This window comes from Ovis aries, chromosome 21 (genome assembly GCF_016772045.2).
Source record: "Ovis aries strain OAR_USU_Benz2616 breed Rambouillet chromosome 21, ARS-UI_Ramb_v3.0, whole genome shotgun sequence".
Taxonomy (NCBI): Eukaryota; Metazoa; Chordata; class Mammalia; order Artiodactyla; family Bovidae; genus Ovis; species Ovis aries.
Window position 1 is genome coordinate 35,983,187 of NC_056074.1, and position 26,088 is coordinate 36,009,274.

General features: G+C 43.4%; 1 protein-coding gene across 1 annotated transcript; it reads right to left on the minus strand.

The window, feature by feature from the left end:
- Positions 1 to 5,520: 5,520 nt before the first annotated feature.
- Positions 5,521 to 23,039, minus strand: LOC443348 (pregnancy-specific antigen; the record flags this gene model as incomplete). The annotated part of the gene is given in 10 exon segments (NM_001009782.1): positions 5,521 to 5,802; positions 7,732 to 7,830; positions 7,917 to 8,058; positions 17,923 to 18,039; positions 18,915 to 19,108; positions 20,374 to 20,492; positions 20,570 to 20,687; positions 21,636 to 21,786; positions 22,919 to 23,026; positions 23,028 to 23,039. Coding segments are annotated over 10 exon segments (1,191 nt in total). The 3' UTR covers positions 5,521 to 5,664.
- Between the last annotated feature and the right edge of the window lie 3,049 nt (positions 23,040 to 26,088).

Sequence of the window (26,088 nt, forward strand, 5' to 3'; positions counted from 1 at the left end):
AAATGTCCATTCTTAAGTTTCTGTCTTTAGTGATACCCTGCAGAGCCCAAGAAAACAGATTCAGGAAGGCCCCCAGGGAGTGAGTGGTTGGAAACCCACCTGCTCTCTATCCCCCTCTTCTGTCATCTGATCACCATCCTCGACACCCAACAACCCACCCCCAAACCTATCTGCATCTCCACTCCCTTGCTAATCTGCTTGTTCATCCAGCTGGAGACTTTGATGAGACAGATCAGAGCCTGGAAGTAGAAGGAATGTGGACATTATTAGAAAGAATGATTTGGACCACCCCCTCCCTGGCTTTATCTTCTTTAGTGCCATCTGCTGGTGAAAGGCAGGGCCTGGGTAGGGAGGGAGCCACAAGTGGGGCTGCGGGGATATTTCCAAGGGAAGGGTGAAGTTCACATCCCAGTAACCAAGAAGTGGGCAGCTTGCTCATGACACGGGAGGGAAGGAAGAAGCACTAGGAAAAGAATGATGCCTACCAGAGGGCCAGACGCATCAGGGGTTTCCAGTTAACCTTGCTGGAGATCGTGTTCTTCTGGCTGGAGTTCCTCCTCCAGACATGGAATGTCTGGAGTGGAACTTGCTGCTAATGATCCACGGAGAGAGGGACAGTCTCATCCAGGGGCCTTTTGAGTCCACTATAACAGTTGGCATCATCCCAAGCTAGAAACAATATGGCAGGTCATCAGAGAGATGACCTATTCAAAATACTACAAAATTTAACCAAGAGTCTTGGCATGTCTTGTGCCCAAAGTTCTTTTCAGTTCAGTTCAGTTCAGTCACTCAATCGTGTCTGACTGCGATCCCATGAATTGCAGCATGCCAGGCCTCCCTGTCCATCACCAACTCCCGGAGTTCACTCAAACTCACATCCATTGGTCGGTGATGCCATCCAGCCATCTCATCCTCTGTCATCCCCTTCTCCTCCTGCCCCCAATCCCTCCCAGCATGAGAGTCTTTTCCAATGAGTCAGCTCTTCGCATGGGGTGGCCAAAGTATTGGAGTTTCAGCTTTAGCATCAGTCCTTCCAAAGTACACCCAGGGCTGATCTCCTTCAGAATGGACTGGTTGGATCTCCTTGCAGTCCAAGGGACTCTCAATAGTCTTCTCCTATACCACAGTTCAAAAGCATCAATTCTTCAGCGCTCAGCTTTCTTCACAGTCCAACTCTCATATGCATACAAGACTACTGGAAAAACCATAGCCTTGACTAGATGGACCTTTGTTGGCAAAGTAATTTCTCTGCTTTTGAATATGCTATCTAGAATTCTTTTAGTAGAACTGATTCATCATCCCACCTTGGGTTTCTGCTGAGAAACCTACAACCTCCCAGTTAGTAACTTCTGACTTATTATTACCTGATCTCATTCCTCAGAAACCAAGTGGTGGAAAATTCCAGCGGGCAAGGGATCTAAGGTCCTCCATCTCACAGCAGCTGTTTGCCAACTGGTCTGCCCTCTCCACCCTGTTCTGAGCCCAGGATCCATGGACATCACCAGGAAGTCACAGCTCCCTACCTATCAGATGCAGTCTCAGCATTCTCAGCAATATGTACCTCTGAGCCACTTGTCCATTGATTGACATTGAGCTTCAGTCTGGAGCAAATGCACTGGAGCAAATCCAGTTTCCTTCATCTAACAGATGGGAAACTGAACCCTGGGGTGTATGACTCACTCTAAAGCTGCAGGTGGGGTGGAGAAGTGCTGAGTCCCAGGGTTCCTGGTTCTCAGGCTGGGAGAGCTCCAGAAAGGGAAATATCATAGAAAGCTCAATTGCATCCACTGCTGAGCAGCTCTCAGAGGTCTGCTGATGACAGAGTTGAAGTATTTTCCCCTTACTCCTTAGTCTGGCTCTGATTCTATCAGCAAACCTGCCTTCTTGTAGCAGCAGGAAAGGAATACTGGTAGCTGGGTCTTCTGGGTTCCAGGCATAGTGAGGGCAACCCCCTCCTGGAATGGCCCCAGGAGACATTGGTACAAATGGTGTCTGACTCACTCCCAGCTCAGCAACCCCAGAGCTCCCTCTCCTCATCCACACAACACAGACCATTGGGAGGCTGGGTTACATGGATCTGCATTCACAGTAAGGAGTGTTTTCTGCTCAGCCTTCTGACAACTTCGATGCTGTGTCTTATTGTTTCATCAGGGAACCCCTGGCTGAGAAAGGTAGGGGGTGCTGAGACTAGCCTGGATTCAAGGGCTGTGTTCCCTCTTTGACACTCAAAAAAGACCGTGGAACTTTTAAGGCCTTGAGAGGGGGTGAAATAGTCATGTTCTTTCAGGACTTTGCTTTATGGACCAGGTTGGAGAAAAAGAACAGACACCAGGACAAGGCTAGATATCTCTGGGTCCCAGATAGTTGCAACTTGAGTTCCAGCCACCAGGCTTCACAGTCAGGTGCTGATGTTAGTTACAAATCACCTTTGGAGAAGGAATAGAGAGGAAAGAGTTTTTGCCCAGAGAGCAGTGTGGTCAGGGGACCATGGGATCACACAGGTAAAGATGAGACAAGGGTGATTGCTTGTTCTTTTGCTCTATCAGTTCCCTGGAAGTTCCACCCCTGAGGACAATCTCTCTGACAGAGATTGTCAGAGTCACTGGTGGTGCCCCTGGCACCTGATGCCCTTGGTAATAACTGTTTTTGTACACAATCCTGAGCCCAGAGCTGACTCAGCCCTGCGACAGCCCCAGTCTCCCTTCTGAGGGAGGTGAGATGGCTCATTTGTCACATTGTACAGGAGGCAGACACCTAAAACATCCCTAAGAAACAGAAATGTGAAAAGGTAAAGTGATTGTGTGAGGAGGCCTTACAAAGAGCTGAGAAAAGAAGAGAAGCCAAAGGCAAATGAGAAAGGGAAAGATATACCCAATGAAAGGCAGACTTAAATAGCAAGGAGAGATAAGAAAGTCTTCTTAAGTGAACAGTGCAAGAAATATAGGAAAACAATAGGATTGCAAAGACTGGATATCTCTTCAAGAAAACTGGAGATACCATAGGAACATTTCATACAAAGATAGGCACAATAAAGGAGAGAAAAGGCCAGACCTAACAGAAGCAGAAGAGATTAAGAGGAGGTGATAAGAATACACAGAACTATACAAAAAGTCTGAATGACCCAGATAGGCATGATGGTGGGGTCACTCATGTAAAGCCAGATTGCGGAGTATGAAGTCAAGTGGGGCTTAGGAAGCAGCACTCCAAACAAAGCTAGTGGAGGTGATAGAATTCCAGCTGAGCTGTTTAAAATCCTAAGAGATGATGCTGTGAAAGTGCTGTTTTCAATATGTCAGCAAATTTGGAAAACTCAGCAGTGGTCACAGGACTGGAAGAGGTCAATTTTCATTCCAATCCAAAAGAAAGGCAATTCCAAAGAATGTTCAAACTACCATACAATTGTGTTCATCTTACATGCTAGCAAGGTAATGCTCAAAATCCTTCAAGCTAAGCTTCAACAGTACATGAACTGAGAAATTCCAGAGGTACAAGCTGGATTTAGAAAAGGCAGAGGAACCAGAGATCAAATTGCCAACATTCATTGGATCATACAGAGAGCAGGGGATTTCCAGAAAAACATTTACATCTGCTTCACTGACTATGCTAAAGCCTTTCACTGTGTGTACCAAAACAAACTATGGGATATTCTTAAATAAATGCAAGTACGAGGTCACTGTACCTGTCTCCTGATAAATCTGTATGCAGGCCAGAAAGTGACTGTTAGAACCAGACATGGGACAGTTGAATGATTCAAATTGGGAAAGGAGCATGACAAGCACTCTGGCTATTTAACTTGTGTGTAGGATACATCATTCGAAATGCTGGGCTGGATAAATCTCAAGCTGGAATCAAGACTGCTGGGAAAAATATCAACAACCACAGATATGAAGGTGTTACCACCCTTATGGTAGGAAAGGAAAAGTAACTAAAGAGCCTCTTGATGAGGGTGAAAGAGGAGAGTGAAAAAGCTGGCTTAAAACTCAACATTCAAAAAACTAAGATCATGACATCCAGTCCCATCACTTCATGGCAGATAGATGGGAGGCAAGTGGAAACAGTGGCAGATTTTATTTTCCTGGGCTCCAAAGTCAATATGGACCTTGACTGCAGCCACAAAATTAAAAGACACTTGCTCCCTGGATGGAAGAAAAACTATGACATACCTGAACAGTGTATGAAAAAGCAGAGAATCGCTCTGCTGACAGAGGTTTGTAGTATCAAAACTATGGTTTTTCCAGTAGTCATGTATAAATGTGAGATTTGGACCATAAAGAAAGGTGAGTGCCAAAGAACTGATGCTTTCAAATTGCAGTGCTTGACAATTTGCAGTGCTTGAGAGTCCCCTTATACCACAAGGAGATCAAACCAGTCGATCTGAAAGGAGATCAACATCTGACCCCTGCTGTCCCAGCTTTGGCCTCTACCAAGGGTATCCGGGTGGAAAGAACTGATGCTTTCACTCCAAAAGTGCCTAACCATGGCAGCTCCAACCAAATGTTTTGCAGTTCTTCCACTGGAGGAAGCTCAGAAAGGCTGAAGACTCTATATATCCTGGGTCCCCCGCTGCATGAATGTCAACCTCCCCAGCAGCACTGGAGGCCAAGAAAGGGGTGTGCTGAGCCCTAGAGGACGGAAATGGATCAGGCATCCACAGAGGCTGTCACTTGCCAAGTGGGACTGGAAATGACCCAGCAGGCATGTGTGGCAGAGAGCTGGTGACTGGATTGGGGTGGGAGATGGACATAAGGGAACCAGCCCAGTATAAAGGACCTCACCCAGAACTCCCTGGAGCAGAAATCCACTGACAAAGTTCATCTGAGATGGGACAAATAGAGTTTATTTTCATTACTCCTTATAATCCCTCTGAATGAGGAGGTTGTGGAGTTGGTGGTGCCATCATAAACTCTTTCATGGACTAAACCATCCACCAGTCACTATCTTTGGGGCTCCCTCTCTCCAGCTCCAGTCATGCGTTTTTTTTAAGAAACTGACAATCATGTTTGCTACAGGAACAGGGCCATGTGACTTTGTAAAGCCAGTCATAGGACCCCATGGCTCTGCCAGGATAGTTGGTCCAGGGCTGGACTTGTGATCTGAGATGGGCCATTCAGAGCACTCCCTTGAACCTTGATAGCTCTAAGCTTCTTCCTTCATGGTTAGATGCCTTCAGGATATAAAACCCTATGGCAGGTAGCTTTGGATTCCTTCACTAGGTGTAGAAGCCTTAAGAAAGAAAGCTGTCAGACTAAGACAATCAAAGAAGAGAGAAGGGAAAGAGCGAGGAGGAGAAAGAGAACTGATGACTTCTGATTTCTTGGGTCCAGTCACTGAGATCTTTGAATCTGCTCTAGTTCCTGTGTCCTGGATCCCCAGAATTCTTCCAATAAGTTCTCCCTTTCCTGGAAGCCATTTGGAGTTAGGCTTCTCTCACTTGTGATTCAGAATTGGTCCTAGATTCTCCCCGATCATTATGTACCTCCCAGATACAAACAGAGGCATCCATTTGTTTTAGAACCATTAAGAGTAAAACCTTTTATTCTTTAGTGAGAATATGACTTGCAGAGCACCAAACACAGTTTACCAGCATCCTGGGCAGCAGTGCCCTAAGTATGAGCAAGAGTGTGTTAGAACTGGCCTGACTGATTCCTGAACAAGTCCAAGCATTTACACAGCAGGAGCCAAGCCAATCCTGTTATTTCCTCGGTCATAAACTGAGAAATACAGCCTCAAGAAGACGTCACCCAGGATCCATTTGTCTGTGTTGTCCCCATGAAAGCTGCTAAGGCATAAGCTATTGGAAATCTGAGGGAGACAGAAATATATACCAGTTAGCCTGAGCCCTTGTCTGCAACCCTCCTCAACATCCAGACCTGGCATACTTCTTGGTTTTATTTCCTTCTTTTGATAAGTATCAAGTGGTTTCCTTAGAAGCTGGGGATGTGAGAGTGCATGTAAAAAGTTAAAGGGCCAAGACATGTGGTTGCCATGAGGAAGGGTGTTGGGGAGGTGAGGATTGGGAGTTGGGATTATCAAGTGAAACTAATATATACAGGATGAATAAATAGCATAGTCCTACTATATAGCACAGGGAACTATATTCAATATCCAGCAATATACTGTAAGGGAAAAGATTAAGAAAAAAAGTATATATACTTGTTTTTGTGTAACGGAGTCACTGTGCTGTATAGGAGAACTTAATGCAACACTGAAGATCAGCTACACTAAAATAATTTTTTTTTTTTTTAATGAGCAAGAATGGTCACAGTTCCCCCTCAGTTTCTGTTTCTTTCAGTCCACTGTTCACTGCTTTCTCTGCACAGAATGCCTTTTCTTTTCCCCACTTTTCCCCGACCTGTTTTTTGTTTAAAAAAAAAAAAACTTAATTTTGTATTGAAGTATAGCTGATTAACAATATTGTGAGTTTTAGGTAGACGGTTAAGGGACTCAGTCATATATATACACATATCCATTCTCCCCCAAACTCTCTTCCCATCCAGACTGCCACATAGCATTGAGCAGAGTTCCCTGTGCTACACAGTAGGTCCTTGTTAGTTATCTATTTCAAATAGATTTATAGCAGTGCCTACAATGCATTGTTTAAGACTGCTCTCAGGCCCTCTAGGCAGCCTTCCAGGACCCACAGTCACCATCCCTGAAGACTTCAGACTGGGTCAATGACTTACCCTGGCTCTGCCATAGTCTGTGGCCCTCATCACTCCTGATCTGTTCCCAGCACACCTTTGCATAGCTACCGGGGTACCATTTGCATGGAATCCAGTATAGATTTGCCTCAACCCAAGCATCTCCTCATTCCTCCATGAGGCTTCGTTTTAGAATTACTGAAATTCCCTCTTCCTCAAAGCCTTCTTTGAGCCCATCAGCCTGCTCTGAACTCCCACAGGGAGCTGATAGGAAGCCTCCACCCTATACCAGGGCTATGCAGTCACTGTGCACCTTTTATTCACCTTAGCATCCAACCTCCCCACAGAAGGGGCTGGTACCCCAACTCAGAGAGAGAGCACTGAGGCTTAGCAAGGGGAAGTTGCAGCCAAGTATTAAGGTAATCATGCTGTTTATCACCCTAATCTGGACATTTTTGAGATGGGATGGGAGACTGCTAATCACTATGGTGGGACAGTACACTGCCAACCCCGCTTGTCACATGGTCTATTTCAGGGATTGCTAGAGCTGACTTTCCATGTTCATGCTCCTGAGGGCTCTGGTTGAACTGAAGCTCTGTGAGGACTGAGACCTTTAGTATTCCCTTCTCCTTGTGACTCCCGCCATGCCAGCATGGAGTGCTGTCTCAACATTTATTTCTGGATGATGGGTGTCCCAGACTGCCCTTTACTCAAGTGGTTGGTTTTGTGGGAGGCACTGGCCCAGCCAAAGGAGCTCAGCAGCTTCTGCAATGGTGTGAACTGGCCTGCAGAGGGACCCGTCGTCCCAGCAGCAGCCCAAGGGTTCTCGCCTGTGTGTGTGCTAAGTCACTTCAGTCGTGTCTGACTCTGTGCAGCCCTATAGACTGCAGCTTGTCAGGCTCCTCTATCCATGGGATTCTCCAGGCACGACTAATGGAGTCAATTGCCATGCCCTTCTCTAGGGGATCTCCTGATCCAGGGATCAAACCCATGTCTCTTACATCTCCTGCATTGGCAGGCAGGTTCTTCACCACTAACACCATCTGGGAGTCCCAGAATTGAGAAGCAGCTCTCAGGATTGGCCCCTCACCTTTTGGATGTAGGCTTCAGCAGGCACTGAGTAATCGATGCTGTTGATGGTGAAGATGACAGGAGGCAGGATACTGATGACAGGACATGAAACCATGTACTGTTGGGGAAAAAGGGAGAGAGATTGGCCCAGGAGATCCTTGTTGTGTGGGGGAACTGGGAGAAACCTGTGTCATGACCCTTCACCTCGGAATCATAGGGCACGGCATGGATGAACTTCTGGATGTTGGTGACCGGTCCTGCTGGGCCATGGATCAGTGATGTCCCAGTATCCACAAGAGCCTCACAGCCATGTTCACAGCCAATCACTTTCCCATTCATGGAGATGCTGAGAAACAGTGGGACAAAGTGGGGATCAAGATTACTCAGAAGTCTCCCTCACAGTTGCCCCCTCCACAGCTGACTCCCAGACAGTCCTTCAGCTCCTTCAGCTCTTGCCCTGACTCTGTTTTTCTTTGCTCTCATCATGTCACCTTCTTTGATATCCTTAAATGCAGTACTTGATAGGCGGTCCTAAGATGGCAGAGGAATAGGACAGGGAGATCACTTTCTCCCCCACAAATTCATCAAAAGAACATCTGAACGCTGAGCAAATTCCACAAAACAACTTCTGAATGCTGGCAGAGGACATCAGGCACCCAGAAAAGCAGCCCATTGTCTTCAAAAGGAGGTAGGAAAAAATATAAAAGACAAAAAGAGAGACAAAAGAGGTAGGAATGGAGCTCTGTCCTGGGAAGGAAGTCTTAAAAAAGAGAGAAGTTTTCCAGCACCAGGAAACACTCTCACTGCCGAGTCTGTGGCGAGCCTCAGAACCACAGAGGGCAACATAACTGGGAGGGAAAATAAATGAATAAATCAAACCCACAGATTATGTGCCCAACAGTAATACCCCCAGCGGAGAAGCAGCGCAGACGTCTGCATCTGCCACTAGCAAGCAGGGTCTGGGCAGGGAGGCGCAGGCGAAAAGCCCTAACCTAAGACACCATCAGGCCCACTCACAGAACAAAGGACTGAACAGAGCTTGCCGGCTGCAGACAATCCCCCTCCGGTGACAGGCAACCAGAGTTGTAAGGGGGAAATCGCGGCCCCAGAGAGGCATCATCTACCAAACCTCAAGCAGGCTTCATTGTTAACTAAGACTTCATGGGATTCTGCATGGTCAACATCCGCCTGAGAAGGTGCACCAGTTGTACAACCCAGAAAACTGAGTGGCAGGGACGGGGGAGGTGCTAACTCACAGCGACCACTCTTGCCAAACACCTGGTCACCTGAGCTGCTCGGACCTGAGAAGGGCACAAAACACAGGCCCAACCAAGTCTGCACCTCTGAGGACGACCCGAGTTCCTGAACCTGAGCAGCTTAGACCTGGGAAGTGAATGCAACTCAGGGCCTACCTCAGATAGTTCCCAGCAGAGCAACCTAGAGCCTAAGCAGTGTTGACAAGGAAAGCACACACACCGTGAGCAGGAGCAAACCCAGTGTGGCCAAGTCACTGTGAGCACATGCCAGTGTTATCTGTTGGCAGCGTCTCTCCCTCCCCACAGCACGACTGAACAAGTGAGCCTGAACAAGTGAGCCTAAGCAAGTGTCCACCACCCTCCCCCCTTGTGTCAGGGCAGAAATTAGATACTGGAGAGACCAGCAAACAGAAGAAGCTAAAACAGAAGGAACCTCCTTGGAAGTGACAGGTGCAATAGATTGAAACCCTGTAGTTAGTACCAACTACATAGGAAGGGGCCTATAGATCTTCAGAAATATAAGCCGGATCAAGGAACTATCCGAAAATGAACTGACCCCAACCTGCCCACTACAACATAAGAAATAGTCCTAGATATATTTTTACTATTTTTACTATCATTCTTTATTTTTTTAATTTTTTTTAATTTTTAAGTCCTCTATTACTCCTTTAATTTTCATATTTATAACCTACTATTACTTTGCAAAAAAAGAAAAAGAGAGAGAGTGAGACCCTATTTTTTAAAGCAAACTTCATATATATATATTTTATAATTTTTGTGACTTTATTTTATTTCTTTAATATTGTATTTTTGAAAATCCAACCTCTACTCTAGACATTTAATCTTTGCTTTTTGGTATTTGTTATCAATTTTGTACCTTTAAGAACCCAATCTTCAGTACCCATTTTTACTGGGGAGCAAGATTACTGGCTTGACTGCTCTCTCCCCCTTTGGACTCACCTTTTTCTCCACCAGGTCGCCTCTATCTCCTCCCTCCTCCTTCTCTTCTCTACCCAACTCTGTGAATCTCTTTGTGTGTTCCAGGCTGTGGAAAACACTTAGGGAACTGATTATTGGCTGTATCTGTCTCTCTCCTTTTGATTCCCCCTTTTTTCCTCCTGGCCACCTCTATCTCCTTTCTCCCGCTTCTCTTCTCTGTATAACCCCATGAGCATCTCTGAGCAGTCCAGACTGCGGAGTGCACATAAATAAGTGATTACTGGCTAGATTGCTCTCTCCTTTGATTCCACCTCATCTCATTTGGGTCACCTCTAACTCCCTCTTCCCTCTTCATTCTCCATGTAACTCTGTGAACATATCTGAGTGTGCCTCAATGTGGAGAAACTTTTCATCTTTAACCTAGATGTTTTGTCAACAGTGCTGTATAGATGGAGAAGTCTTGAGGCTACTGTAAAAATAAGACTGAAAACCAGAAGCAGAAGCCTTAAGTGCAAATCCTCAAAACACCAGAGAACTGACTCCAGGGAATATTAATCAACAGGAGCTCAACAAACGCCTCCATACCTACACTGAAACCAAGCATCAGCCAAGGGCCAACAAGTTCCAGAGAAAGACATACCATGAAAATTCTCCACCAACACAGGAACACAGCCCTGAGCTTCAATATGCAGGCTACCCAAAGTCACTCCAAACCCACTGACATCTCATAACTCATTACTAGACACTTCATTGCACTCCAGACAGAAGAAATCCAGCTCCACCCACCAGAACAAGCACACAAGCTTCCCTAACCAGGAAACCTTGAGAAACCACCTGTACAACCCCACCCACAGCAAGGAAACTCCATAATAAAGAGAACTCCACAAACTGCCAAAATACAGAAAGGCCACCTCAAACACAGCAATATAAACAAGATGAAGAGACAGAGGAATACCCAGCAGGTAAAGGAACAGGATAAATGCCCACCAAACCAACCAAAAGAGGAAGAGATAGGGAATCTACCTGATGAAGAATTCTGAATAATGATAGTAAAAATGATCCAAATCTTGAAAACAAAATGGAGTTACAGATAAATAGCCTGGAGACAAGGATTGAGAAGATGAAGAAAAGTTTCAACAAGGACCTAGAAGAAATAAAAAAAGAGTCAATATATAATGAATAATGCAACAAATGAGATCAAAACATCTGGAGGGAACCAACAGTAGAATAACAGAGGCAGAAGATAGGATAAGTGAGGTAGAAGACAGAACAGTGGAAATAAATGAAACAGAGGGGAAACAGAAAAACAAATTAAAAGAAATGAGGACAATCTCAGAGATGTCTGGGACAATGTTAAACACCACAACATTTGAATCAGAGAAGTCCCAGAAGAAGAAGACAAAAGAAAGACCATGAGAAAACACTTGAGGAGATGATAGTTGAAAACTTCCCTAAAATGGGGAAGGAAATAATCACCCACATCCGAGAAAGCCAGAGAGTCCTAAACAGGAAAAACAAAAGGCAAAACACCTCAAGACACATATTAATCAAATTAACAAAGATCAAACACAAAGAACAAATATTAAAAGCAGCAGGGGAAAACAACAAATAACACACAAGGGGATTCCCATAAGGATAACAGCTGATCTTTCAATAGAAACTCTTCAGGCCAGGAGGGAGTGGCAAGACATACTTAAAGTGATGAAAGAAAATAACCTACAGCCCAGATTACTGTACCCAGAAAGGATCTCATTCAAATATGAAGGAGAAATCAAAAGCTTTACAGACAAGCAAAAGCTGAGAGAATTCAGCACCACCAAACCAGCTCTCCAACAAATGCTAAAGGATCTTCTCTAGACCAGAAACACAGAAAGCGTGTATAAACTCGAACCCAAAACAATAAAGTAAATGGCAAGGGGATCATACTTATCAATAATTACCTTAACGTAACTCGGTTGAATGCCCCAACCAAAAGACAAAGACTGGCTGACTAGATACAAAAACAAGACCCCTATATATGTTGTCTACAAGAGACCTACCTCAAAACAAAGGACACATTCAGACTGAAAGTGAAGGGCTGGAAAAATATTTTCCATGAAAATAGAGACCAAAAGAAAGCAGGAGTAGCAATACTCATATCAGATTAAATAGACTTTAAAACAGGCTGTGAAAAGAGACAAAGAGGGACACTGCATAATGATCAAAGGATCAATCCAAGAAGAAGATATAACAATTATAAATATATATGCACCCAACATAGAAGCATCACAATATGTAAGACAAATGCTAACAAGTCTGAAAGGGGAAATTAACAATAACACAATAATAGTGGGAGACTTTAATACCCCACTCACACCTATGGATAGATCAACTAACCAGAAAATTAACAAGGAAACACAAACTGTAAATGATACAATAGACCAGTTAGAGCTAATTGGTATCTATAGAGCATTTCACCCCAAAACAATGATTTCACCTTTATCTCAAGTGCACACAGGACCATCACCAGGATAGATCGCATCCTGGGCCATAAATCTACCCTTGGTAAACTCAAAAAAACAAAAACAAAAAACAAAAAAGAAATCATTCAAAGCATCTTTTCTGACCACAAGGCAGTAAGATTAGATCTCAATTACAGGAGAAAAACTATTAAAAATTGCAACATATGGAGGCTGAACAACATGCTGATGAATAACCAACAAATCACAGAAGAAATCAAAAAGAAATAAAAATATGCATAGAAATGAATGAAAATAAAGTCACAACAACCCAAAACCTGTGAGACACTATAAAAGCCAAGCTAAGGGGAAGGTTCATAGCAGTACAGGCATACCTAAAGAAACAAGAAAACAGTCAAATAAATACCGCACACTACAACTAAAGCAACTAGAAAAGGAAAAAAATTAAGAACCCCAGGGTTAGTAGAAGGAAAGAAATCTTTAAAATACGGCAGAAATAAATGCAAAAGAAACAAAAGAGACCATAGCAAAAATCAACAAAGCCAAAAGCTGGTTCTTTGAAAGGATAAATAAAATTGACAAACCATTAGCCAGACTCATCAAGAAACAAAGGGAAAAAAATCAAATCAATAAAATTAGAAATGAAAATGGGGAGATCACATCAGACAAAACAGAAATGCAAAGGATCATAAGACAGCACTATCAGCAATTATATGCCAACAAAATAGACAACTGGAAGAAAAGGACAAATTCTTAGAAAAGTACAACTTTCCAAAACTGAACCAGGAAGAAATAGAAAATCTTAACACACCCATCACAAGCATAGAGATTGAAACTGTAATCAGAAATCTTCCAGCAAACAAAAGCCCAGGTCCAGATGGCTTCACAGCTGAATTCTACCAAAAATTTAGAGAAGAGCTAACACCTATCTTACTCAAACTCTTCCAGAAAATAACAGAAAAAGGTAAACTTCCAAACTCATACTATGAGGCAAACATCACCCTAATACCAACACCTGACAAAGATGCCACAAAAAAAGAAAACTACAGGCCAATATCACTGATGAACATAGATGCAAAAATCCTCAACAAAATTCTAGCAATCAGAATCCAATAACACATTAAAAAGATCATACACCATGACCAAGTGGGCTTTATCCCAGGGATGCAAGGATTCTTCAATATCCACAAATCGATCAATGTTATACACTGCATTAGCAAACTTAAAAGTAAAAGCCATATGATTATCTCAATAGATGCAGAGAAAGCCTTTGACAAAATTCAAGATCCTTTTATGATAAAAATAAAACCTCCAGAAAGCAGGAATAGAAGGAATATACCTCAACAAAATAAAAGCTATATGTGACAAACCCATAGCAAACATTATCCTCAGCAGTGAAAAAATGAAAGCATTTCCCCAAAAGTCAGGAACAAGACAAGGGTGCCCACTTACAACACTACTATTCAACATAGTTCTGGAAGTTTTGGCCACAGCAATCAGAGCAGATAAAGAAATAAAAGGAATCCAAATTGGAAAAGAAGAAGTAAAACTCACTGTTTGCAGATGACATGATCCTCTACATAGAAAACTCTAGAGATTCCACCAGTAAATTACTAGAGCTAATCAATGAATATAATAAAATTGCAGGATATAAAATCAACCCACATAAATCCCTTGCATTCCTTTACACTAATAATGAGAAAATAGAAAGAGAAATTAAGGAAACAATTCCATTCATCATTGCAATGAAAAGAATAAAATACTTAGGAATATATCTACCTAAAGAAACTAAAGACCTACATATAGAAAACTATAAAACACTGGTGAATGAAATTGAAGATGACACTAATAGATGGAGAAATATACAGTGTTCGTGGATCAGAAGAATCAATATAGTGAAAACGAGTATACCACCCAAAACAATCTATAGATTCAATGCAATCCCTATCAAGCTACCAACAGTATTTTTCACAGAACTAGAACAAATTATTTCAGAATTTGTATGGAAATACAAAAAACATCAAATAGCCAAAGCAATCTTGAGAAAGAAGAATGGAGCTGGAGGAATCAACCTGCCTGACTTCAGGCTCTACTACAAAGTCACAGTCATCAAGACAGTATGGTACTGCCACAAGGACAGAAATATGAATCAATGGAATGAAATAGAAAGCCCAGAGATAAATCCACACACCTATGGACACCTTATCTTTGACAAAGGAGGCAAGAATATACAATGGAGAAAAGGCAAACTCTTTAACAAGTTGTGCTGGGAAAACTGGTCAACCGCAAGTGAAAGAATGAAACTAGAACACTTTCTAACACCATACACAAAAATAAACTCAAAATGGATTAAAAACCTAAATGTACAACCAGAAACTATACAACTCCTAGAGGAGAACATAGGCAAAACACTCTTTGACATAAACCACAGCAGGATCCTCTATGACCCACCTCCCAGAATATTGGAAATAAAAGCAAAAAGAAAACAAATGGGCCTAATTAAAATTGAAAGTCTGCACAACAAAGGAAACTATAAGCAAGGTGAAAAGGCAGCCTTCAAAATGGCAGAAAATAATAACAAATGAAGCAACTGACAAACAACTAATCTCAAAGATATAAAAGCAACTCCTACAGCTCAACTCCAGAAAAATAAATGACCTAATCAAAAAACGGGCCAAAGAACCAAACAGATATTTCTCCAAAGAAGACATACAGATGGCTAACAAACACATGAAAAGATGCTCAATATCACTCATTATCAGAGAAATGCAAATCAAAACCACAATGAGGTACCATTTCATGCCAGTAAGAATGCCTGTTATCCAAAAGTTTACAAGCAATAAATGCTGGAGAGGATGTGGAGAAAAGGGAACCCTCTTACACTGTTGGTGGGAATGCAAACTAGTACAGCCACTATGGAGAACAGTGTGGAGATTCCTCAAAATCTGGAAATAGAACTGCCTTATGACCCAGCAATCCCACTGCTGGGCATACACATCGAGGAAACCAGAACTGAAAGAAACACGTATACCCCAGTGTTCATCGCAACACTGTTTATAATAGCCAGGACATGGAAGCAACCTAGCTGTCCATCAGCAGACTAATGGATAATAAAGCTTTGGTACATATACACAATGGAGTATTACTCAGCCATTAAAAAGAATACATTTGAATCAGTTCTAATGAGGTGGATGAAACTGGAGCCTATTATACAGAGTGAAGTAAGCCAGAAAGAAAAACACCAATACAGTATACTAATGCATATATATGGAATTTAGAAAGATGGTAATGATAACCTTGTATGCGAGACAGCAAAAGAGACACAGATGTATAGAAGTCTTCTGGACTCTGTGGGAGAGAGTGAGGGTGGGATGATTTGGGAGAATGGCATTGAAACATGTATAATATCATATAAGAAATGAATCGCCAGTCCAGGTTTGATGCATGATACAGGATGCTCAGGGCTGGTGCACTGGGATGACCCAGAGGGATGGTATGGGGAGGGATGTGGGAGGGGGGTTCAGGATGGGGAACACATGTACACCCGTGGCGGATGCATGTTGATGTATGGAAAAACCAATACAATAATATAAAGTATAAACAATAAATAAATAAATAAAATGTAAAAAACTAAAATAAAATGCAGTACTTGAATAGGCTCTTTCCTACCTCAGGACCATGACACAAGCTGGTCTTCCTTCCTAGAAGACCCCACTCCCCTTTGACTAGTGAATTTCTCCTTGTCTTTCAAATTCCAACTTAATTGTCATGGTTTCAGTGAAGTCTTTCCCCCAGTGTATATCAAACTCCTGTCTTGGTCATTCTCTGTAGACCCTTCCTCATGTCTAGCATATACCAAAGTGACAATTCACTATGTGTGTGAGTCATTCTCCTATGTGAGGGCAAGTTTTATTCTCATTGCCTTGCTAAAGTGCCTGACACACAGTGGATGAACAATGAATGAATGAATGTGAAAATAATAAATGAGGAACATCCAAAGAGCTATATCCAGTGTCTCAATGATAATGAGTCAAACACACAGTGAAGATGGAGGTTCCCTGGGGCAGCAGATTCTCATAGTGGGAGACAAGCTGCCCTGGGAGAGGGTGTCTCCCATTACTGCTCATTCACCCAGCTCAGACACTGAGGCCCTGGTCATATGATACCTGATAGCCCACGGATTCTCCAAAGGACAGGGCAAATTTGTCTGATGGTATCACAGAGATTCCCATCAATTACTATGTTAGTTATCAGGCCACTCCTGGATCCCACCTTCCTGATTCTGTCAATCACAGTGCCTACTCCACTGTGGGCTCAGGATGGAGGTCGGGGGATGGGTAGCTATGGTTACATGGAGCGTCTCTTTTTATGAGTGCTTTCGGGTCTCAAGACGGTAGCCAACCTCTCTACATAGCTGAGTAGCTTCTCCCTAAGGGGACCAGATTTTCCCATTTGTTCAGAACTTTCTGTTTTAAACTGACATTTATATGTACTGAGAACTTCCTCAGTCCTGGATTCAGTTCAGTTCAGTCACTCAGTCATGTCCAACTCTTTGTGACCCCATGAACTGCAGCACACCAGGTCTCTTTATCCATCACCAACTCCTGGAGCCTACCCAAACTCATGTCCATTGGGTCGGTGATGCCATCCAACCATCTCATCCTCTATCGTCCCCTTCTCCTCCTGCCCTCAATCTTTCCCAGCATCAGGGTCTTTTCAAAGGAGTCAGCCCTTTGCATCAGGTGGCCAAAGTATTGGAGTTTCAGCTTCAATATTAGTCCTTCCAATGAACACCTAGGACTGATCTCCTGGGTGGACTGAAGAGGATGGACTGGTTGGATCTCTTTGCAGTCCAAGGGACTCTCAAGAGTCTTCTCCAACACCACAGTTCAAAAGCATCAATTCTTCAGCCTTCAGCTTTCTTTATAGTCCAAATCTCACATCCATACATGACTACTGGAAAAACCATACCCTTGACTAGACGGACCTTTGTTGGCAAAGTAATGTCTTTGCTTTTTAATATGCTGTCTAGGTTGGTCATAACTCTCCTTAACCTGGACAGTTGATCATCTTATCACAACTCTGTTCAGGCTGAGGAAATTCTCCCTGATCCTCTGTTCACCACACTGTAGGGTCCTCTAACCATGCTTCCCACATCACAGGGCAGTGGGTGCAGCCCTCCCCCAGCTGCACAGACCTCTCTGGACCCTGTGAAGGACCCTGGTCAGAGCCCTGGTCAGAAGGCCTGGGATGATTATGAACCAAGGGGAATTTGTGTATCTATGTGTTTGTGTGTTTGTTTGTGTGTGTGTATATATGGCTCTGTGTGTCTGTCTGTCTGTGTGCTTGTGTGTATCTGTCTGCCTAAGTGTGTTTATATGTGTGCCTGCATGTGTGTTTATATGTGTCTGTGTGTGTGCTTATATGTGTGGCTTTATGGGTGGAGCATATCTCTGTGTGTGATCATGTGTCTGTGCATGCGTTTGTGTGCCTGCATATGTCTATGTATAGATGTGGGAGCATCATTTGGGGTGGCATTCAGAGGAAGAGGCTTACCGGTCCACAGTTATCAGCCAGCTTTTGGTTTGAGACACTGGTATCCAGTTGAGCTTTCCTTTGTGGTAGGAGTGGTCGACTCCACCTAACATCAACACACTGCCATTCTCCTTGTGGCTGTCGAGAGAATAAAAGAGGGGGACTCCTTGGAGGACTGTTATGCTGGGCAGTCTGAGGGCTGTGCTTGTCCACCCAACAAGGCCCTAATAGGGTCCCCATTTTACAGATGCAGAAATTGAGGGATTGAGAACCCAACCAAGATTAGTCACTGGCTAGAGTGGCACAGAGCAGATTAGAAGCTGAGTCACTTGGCCAGGTTCCACCCACCCAGGCTTCTTAAGAGGCCCTGTACCTCCTGCAACCTGAATACCCTCAGAGGACAGTGTGCTGAAGGGTTTGGGCTTCCCCCTTGTCCAGCCTGTAATTTTTTCAGAAAAATCAAGGCCTGAGAGTGCTAGGGGTGTGGCCTCAGGTCACCCAGGGTTGGTTTTACCTGCCTGTGACCTGTGCTGTCCATGGGGCCCCACATTTAGCAGGGCCCCCCACCTCTGTTATCTCTGTCTGGAAATTCCTAAGACTAGTTGGATAAGGTGTCCCACACTTCCATTTTGCACTGTCTCCTGAAAGTTATGTAGTTGGTCCCGGTGAAATGTTAGTGAGGAAGGAAAGACTTCCCATCACTCTCTTTCCTTCCATTGCAAACTCGCCAGCAAACTGTGTTACATTTTTCCTCCAACTTTTATCCTGACACCTTCCATTGCCCTCCCACTCCCCTCACCCCAGAGACCAAGCCACTGCCCTTGAGCCCATGAGCTAGGTTGTGTTCCAATAAAACTTCATTTACAAAAGCCAGTGGTGAAGCCCTGGGGCCATAGTTATCCTGGGCTGCACAGTCTTTCAGGATACTTCTGTAACAAGTGTTCTATAATATTCAACAACTGAAAGCATCTCACAGCTAATTTGGAAAGAGGGCTCGTCCAGCTCAGACTTACGTGCTCAAGTAGAAGGCAAAGATAGGCTCAGAAATGGCACCTTGTTGCTTCAGCTTGTCAAAGATGGGGATGGTTCCTGGGACAGCGAGGCTGGGGTAGGACAAGCCCAGGACACCATCAAAGGGTGCATTATCAAATCCGAATTGTTGCAGGCTTAGGCCAAATGGCTGGTCAGTGCTGACAAGGTTCCCGATCTGTGGGAGAGAAGAGTGTTCACACATAGAGGATTGGAAGTGGGACTGGTCTAGGGGGGTTCAGATGCCATTAGAACCTCAGAGAAGAACTGAGTCCTGGCTGTGCCCTAGGTAGACTTCAGATGGTTAAAACAAGCTGGGACAGGAATTCAGGTTCCACTGGTGTGCGGACATAAATTTTAACCAGCACCAGCTATTTCTGCAAACACCATCTGAGTCAAATAGGCCTCATGCCTTCTGTACAGGTGGGGAAACCAAGTCAGGACTGGACCCAATGGTGCCCCCTTGAGGACAAAATGAGTACCGAGCAAGGTAGTCCTCTCTTCGGCATCACTATGATCTGATGACAGAAATGGACTGAATTTATTACAATGTATTATGGATTCTGTGCTTGCCAAGGAAGGCAGGAGCCCATTTTACAATGTCACTGGCAGAGTTCTTATGAATATGCTACCTGGGAAATACACATTTAGGGGTGTGTGTGTGTGAGAGAGAGAGAGAGAGAGAGAGAGAGAGAGAGAGAGAGAAATAGAGAGACAGGGAAAATCCTCAGGCACTTTGGGGAGGGAGGCCATTGATTTTACTAGACTTTCAGTGGCCCCCTAGAGTGAAAACCCATTTATCAAGTCCCTCCCATATGTGTGGGCCCCTGCTTTTGCTGCCTGGGTATCTGAAGCCCTGGGCTGCCCCAGGGTCCCCCAATCAGTTTTATTCTCTCTCAAATAACCCCACACCTGCTTGAGTCCTGACAAACCAGCCCAGCTACCACTTCCCAGATGTATGACTGTGACAAGGCCCTTGCTCTCTACACCTCAGTTCCCTCATGTGTATCATGTAACTAATCAGAGTAACTTCTGTGTGAGGTTGTTACAGGATTAAACAAGTTATTGCTATGAAAGTACCCAGCACAGTCTGAGAATATAAAAGTGGGTGCTTTTTTCCCTGTCGCTGTTCCCAACAAAAGGAACCTTGAGCTGCTCATGGGCAAAGGAGCTGCAAGCCCACACCCCAAGCCACTCTTGGGGTTAGCCACTCTTGGAGTTTGTGTGTCAGCAGAGGCCCCATCTCCCCAGGAACAGGATTTTGCAGGTAAGGCGGCTAGTCACAAGGGGAGTTAGGGAAGGACAGGCCCTGCCAGCTGGTCCTGCATCTGTTATGTAAGCAGTGGTCACTCCATAGCCAGTTCTGACCTAACATAGGCCATCTATGGGGACCAGGAGGGGTTGGTTAGTGCAGATCTGATTCAGCTTCTGTTTCCATGTTACCCGAACAGTGTCATAGGCAAGAACTCCATTCATCATCCCAGATCCGTAGAGGATGCGGAAGGGCCTGCGCGTAAGCCGGAAGGTGGAAGATTTGTGATGGTCAAAGGTAATGTGTGTATCTGCAGACACGAGAGATGAGTGTCAGTGAGGTCATAGGGTGGAGGGGATGAGTCAAGATGGGGAAGGCGGTACTCACAACAGGCAGGACTGATGCACTTGATGGAGGGCACCCACAAGTCAGATGAGCCTGTGTCAAAGACAACCCGGAACTCCTTAGGCGGTGTTCCAATGGTGACGTTACCCACATAGGCCATCTAGAAGGACCAGGAAGAAGTGGATTAGTGCAGATATGGCTCCCTCGATTCCCAGACTGCTGCCTCCCTCTGGGTGTCACATGTCTCTTGAAATCACTTTCCAAACACCATTCAGCTCACAACCTTTGCTCACAGAGTTCTTGCATTCAATATTTTTTCCTGTGCTATGTGGTATGCAGGATTTTAACTCTATGACCAGGCATTGAAGCAGTACCTCCTGTATTCGAAGCCCAGAGTCATAATCACTGAACCCCCAAGGAAATCCAGTGACTTCATCTGAGAAGCTCTCTAGTCTCCTCTTCAAACCCAGCCTGAGTGCCTCCTTTTCCAGGAGGTCCTCCTTAATCAATCCCAGCCACTCCTTCTAAACTCAGACCATGTTTGATCAACACCACACAACTGGCCCTTTCACTAAACATATATTTACTCTTTGCATATCTCTCAGGGTAGCTTGGCCATTCTTGAATAACAGATGAGACCTTTTTCAAATCAATAATAGCTATAGTGTTAAATTCTTATGGCATCAAGTGCCTTAGGGTTTCAGTAAATTTTTGCTGCTGTGATTCTTGGCTCTCTGGAAGTTGAATTCCTCTACCTGGGGATTCAGACTTGATTTCCAGTTGGTTTTATTTCTATTAGAGATGGCTTACCACTTCACCTGTAACTGAGTGGCTCACTTAGTTCAGAAAGAACAATCTCCCTCAAACTAATGCCACATCTTTGGCACAGAAATTGATGTTTGCCTGCCACATGGTCATTGCTGGGCCCAGTCACCACAGACCAGGAGTTAAGGATGAGAATGTCTTCTCCTCTGCGAATGGGGCCCCTGTTCTCCACTGTTTTTGCCTCCTGCAGGAGCCCCACTGACCTGGCACCTCTAGATGAGCCCCACTGCTAGGCCAGAGCACAAAGGGGTGCTGTGGAGCACCAGCCTCCCAACCCACTCACATCCAGGGCATTCCTCAGGGGGTGAGTAGATAATTTGGGGTCACTAGCAGAATCATCGGACATTCTATTGGCTTGTTCCTCCAGGAAATTGTTCAGCAAGTTTTTTTCCCTCAGGATTTCTCGCATTGTCTTCGTTTTAGTTAGAGGCATTCTTTCACCAAGCATGAGGAAAAGGAAACAAAGAAGGAACAGCAGTCAACTGTCTGTGTTATAGTATAACAGTCATACCTGGCCTTTTAACAGCACTGTGTATTTTCCAAGCTTTTTTTTTTTTTTTTTTTTTTTGAGTGCCATCTATTATCAGAATGCTGTGCAAACACAGGGCAAAGACATAGGTTTGAATACAGATTCTGTTGTGTTATCTTGGGTCAGCCATATGAACATTTGGAGTCTCAGTTTCCCTATCGGTAAAAAGGTAGAAGGGATAATTTCCACCCACCCCCCCATATAGAATGCTTTGGCTGTTAAATAACATTATGGATATAATGTACCTGATATATAGGGAGTCTCAACAAAGACAGCCATTACCGTTGCTGTTGCCACCCCACTATATCTTTCTCATAGAAGCTCAGGGAGGGAGGAAGAAGGGGGATTCTCATCCTCTCTTTACAGGGAGAAATTTGAAGTGCAGTGAGTTTGTGAAGTGACTGTGATCACATTGCTTGTTTGAGGTAAAAACAGTCTAGATGTAGCCTTCCTAATCATTCTTCAGAGTTGAAGCAAAAGAGAGGGGTGAGAGAAGAATCCAGGAGAGGGGAACAAATTAGAGAAATTAAGAGGCTAGAGAAACAAGAGTCAAAATTGAAAAGAGAAAAGGAAAAAAAAACACAGAGAGATCTACATGAACAGAGACATCAAAGAGATGGAGAAATAAATAGATGAAGAGATAAATGAGAGAGAGAGAGAGAGATGCAGACGTGGACACATACACACAGAAGTAAAGAGAGAACAGAGAGGACACCTAGAATAAAATGTGGAAAATGCTACTCAACAAGACCACACGTACATTTGCATAGGATGTGCACTGAACAATTGCAAAGTGCTCCATTTTCACATAGATCATGACCACACCCCCAGAGTCGTAAAACCCTGAAGATCTACCTCAAGACCCTTGGAACCCACATTTCCCATGTCAAAGTACTTGCCAATAAGTGAGAGTTGAACTTTAAGACCGTCATGGAGTGATTATATTCCCTTCTAACCCTGACAGGTAGAAGAATATGAGGAAAATAAGAAAAAAAAACAGAAAGGAAGTTGATTCCACTTACAGTCCCTGTACTTACATGACTATGCACTCTGAGAGGGCCACCAGCCAGAGGAGCACAAGCCACTTCATGCTTCTTTCCTGGCGCCAAGTGCTCGCAGAAGATCGGGTTCTAGTCTGCAGCGGTGATCAGGCCCTTCTAGTTATATATGTTCAGAACTACCTTAAGTGTTCCCTTTAGGCCATTATTAGATTTGATAAAAATAGAAACCTCCCGATAAAATCTTTACCTCAATCAGTGTCCTTGGGGAGTGGACTTTGAAAATTCTCAGAATACAAAGAGTCTACTATAATCTCTTCCTTGAGGCTTGGCTAGAAAGCCAAACTGAAGTGCATGGATTATCTGAGAGTGTGGAAAAATTTGCCAACCTAGAGACAAAACACTGTTGTTAACGTGATTAAAGTGAACACTAGGGACCAGGCTAGACATTTGTGATCTCATGTGGTCTTCCTAGCCACTTCATGAGATGTGCATTGATGTCCTCAGTTGGGCAGGAGATTGCAAGAAGGAAAAGCCATCAAAAAGACTTTAGGGGCAGCCCAGGGACATAGGAGTCACTTTAGGTAGTGAGAGGGATGGCACAGATTAGGAGCACCTGTGATGCAAGTCTGCATCAAAGAGCTAGACTAGCTCAGTATTTCAATTGCATGGTTTCAATATTGAAATAAATGTCATGCATCCACAAGATACTTTATATAATCGAACAAGCTTATACAGAAAACCTTGTGTGCTTGTGTCTGGGTTAGATGCTAGCAAAAGTCAAAGAGGATCAAGACACAAGTGGTCCTTATCTTCAGCAAGCTAGCAGTCTAGGGCAATTCTCACAAATTCATGGCCCAGGAGGCAAGAAAATGAATACAAGGACTAGGTGGCTATGCTAAGCACTGGGCAACACAAGCCTTACCACTGAGGGCAGCCTCTCCTCCACTCCAACCATGCTGGAAAGCGGGCCAGTAGGCCAAGTTTTCAAGAGAAGTCAGAAGTCTGGATACTTGTGTACAATCTCCTGATTTTAAAGTTAGCAACATTTTTTTCTTTTTTCAGAAAAAAATAGTGAGAGTAAAATCTCCACAACAGAGTGCTGGATTCAGCCTTCAGTCTATGTAGGTTTTTATTTCTGGACTAGAGGTGAGAGTGCAGTGGGGACAGAGAGGGGTTTAATTCAAGTTGGTTGGTGTAAAGTGATTGAATCCATATTAAACATATTAGTTTTCTTTCTATTTATAAAGAAAGTCACCAGGGACATATAAACCAATGAATTTAATACTACCCATTTGCTGAAGATAAATGGATATATCTCTGACATAATATCCCAGTAGGGCCCATGCCATGAAAAATTTTTCTGCCCAACCAAACATATAAAGAAATAATTTTGGAATGTCTTATCAGTCGAAGAAGACAAAGAAAACCACTCAGAGCTTCTGTTCAGCCTGAGATGAACAGCGAAAGTCATTCAGTCATGTCCAACTCTTTGCAACCCCATGGACTATACAGTCCATGGAATTCTCCAGGCCAGAATGCTGGAGTGGGTAGCCTTCCCCTTCTCCAGGGGATCTTCCCAACCCAGGTTTCCCACACTGCAGGTGGATTCTTCACCAGCTGAGCCACAAGAGAAGCCCAAGAATACTGAAGTGGGTAGCCTATCCCTTCTCCAGAGGATCGTCCTGACCCAGGAATCAAACAGGGGTCTCCTGCATTGCAGGCAGATTCTTTACCAACTGAGCTATCAGGGAAGCCTGAGATGAACAGGGCTAACTGTTAAATTCTTACTTCAGCCAAAGTAAAGATAATAATGTTTTATGGTTGCTTGCAGGACTCCTAGGACCTATTTCAGAATGAGATCTATCCCGATCTGTCCCTTGGATACAACAATGAGAACCTGGCGTGCTCACCAGGTATGGATAGATAGGACGTTATGTCTAAACCCTCATTTTTACACATTGTCTAAATTCAATTTTGGTGGTTCAGTACCAACAGAGGGAATATCTAACAAATGACATATACATACACCATTTAACTCAGCAATTCTCCTTCTAGGAATGAATCCCAACTATACACACTGCCAAGAATATAAAAAAAAAAAACATCTGCACAAGCTGTCTACTGCACATTGTTTTTAAAAACAAAATATCAGCAAGATACCGGAAGTGACCATCCACAGGGGTGTTTGGAATAAGGCACAGAGCATCCCAACAACTGGGTAAAATGTGGATGGAATAAGGAGTGGAGTGGGTGAGATGTTCAGGGTGTACTTTGTATTTATTTTTTAAAAGAAGATCCAAAAAAGTTCTTATAGTTTGTTGCTTCTATGTACACATATATGTCTATTTTCATTTAGAAACAGTAGAATTAGCCAAAAACAAGAAAAATATAATTTATGGGTGAGGGACAGGAAAGTGAGATCTTTCTTGTTTTATACTTTGATATGCAATGGAAATGTGTTACAGAATCAAAAAATAGATAATCACATCTGTCAAACTGAGAACAAAGACTAATATATCTAATTGTATCAAGTTGATTACAAGTTGCACATAACAAACCATTACTTCAGTGGCTTTAAATTTCAGCTTTATGACTCAACATTCAGACTAGAGTGTCTTCTAAAGACAAAGACAAATAAATATACCCCCCTCATTCAAAACAAAAGCAAAAAATCTGAAACTATATTCAACAACTTATTGTTGCTGATATAGCTTCTGTTATTGTGACAGTATCATATGTATGTTACAGGTTAAAGCAAGTCAGTAATAAATGCTAACATTGTTCTAAAGTAAAGCTTACAGTGGTTAGAGAAAAGAGGTTCACACATAAAATAAAAAAGCTTAAGTAAAACCCTGCTATCTTAAAACTTCTATTGAAAGCATACGTCTGTAACAATCAAATTTTGCATTTTTTTATTTTGTAAAGACTATCTGACTTCCTAGCTCTGACCACTGAAAAGCCTAGAAGCAAAGATAACTCGATAAAAGTAGCTATCCTGAGGTCTAACTTGTAATTTCTAAATGCATTTCCCACCAGAGGATCCATGGATTCTTAAAGAGATGACTGATTTCAGAATTGGATAAAGAAATGCACAAAATAATCTTAGGAATCTTGAAGAACCAGAAAGTTGAAAGACGTCAAAGACCAGAGGGGACTGGACAGAAAGTTTAGAAATCCGCATTAAAAAAAAAAAAAGGAAATCCAGA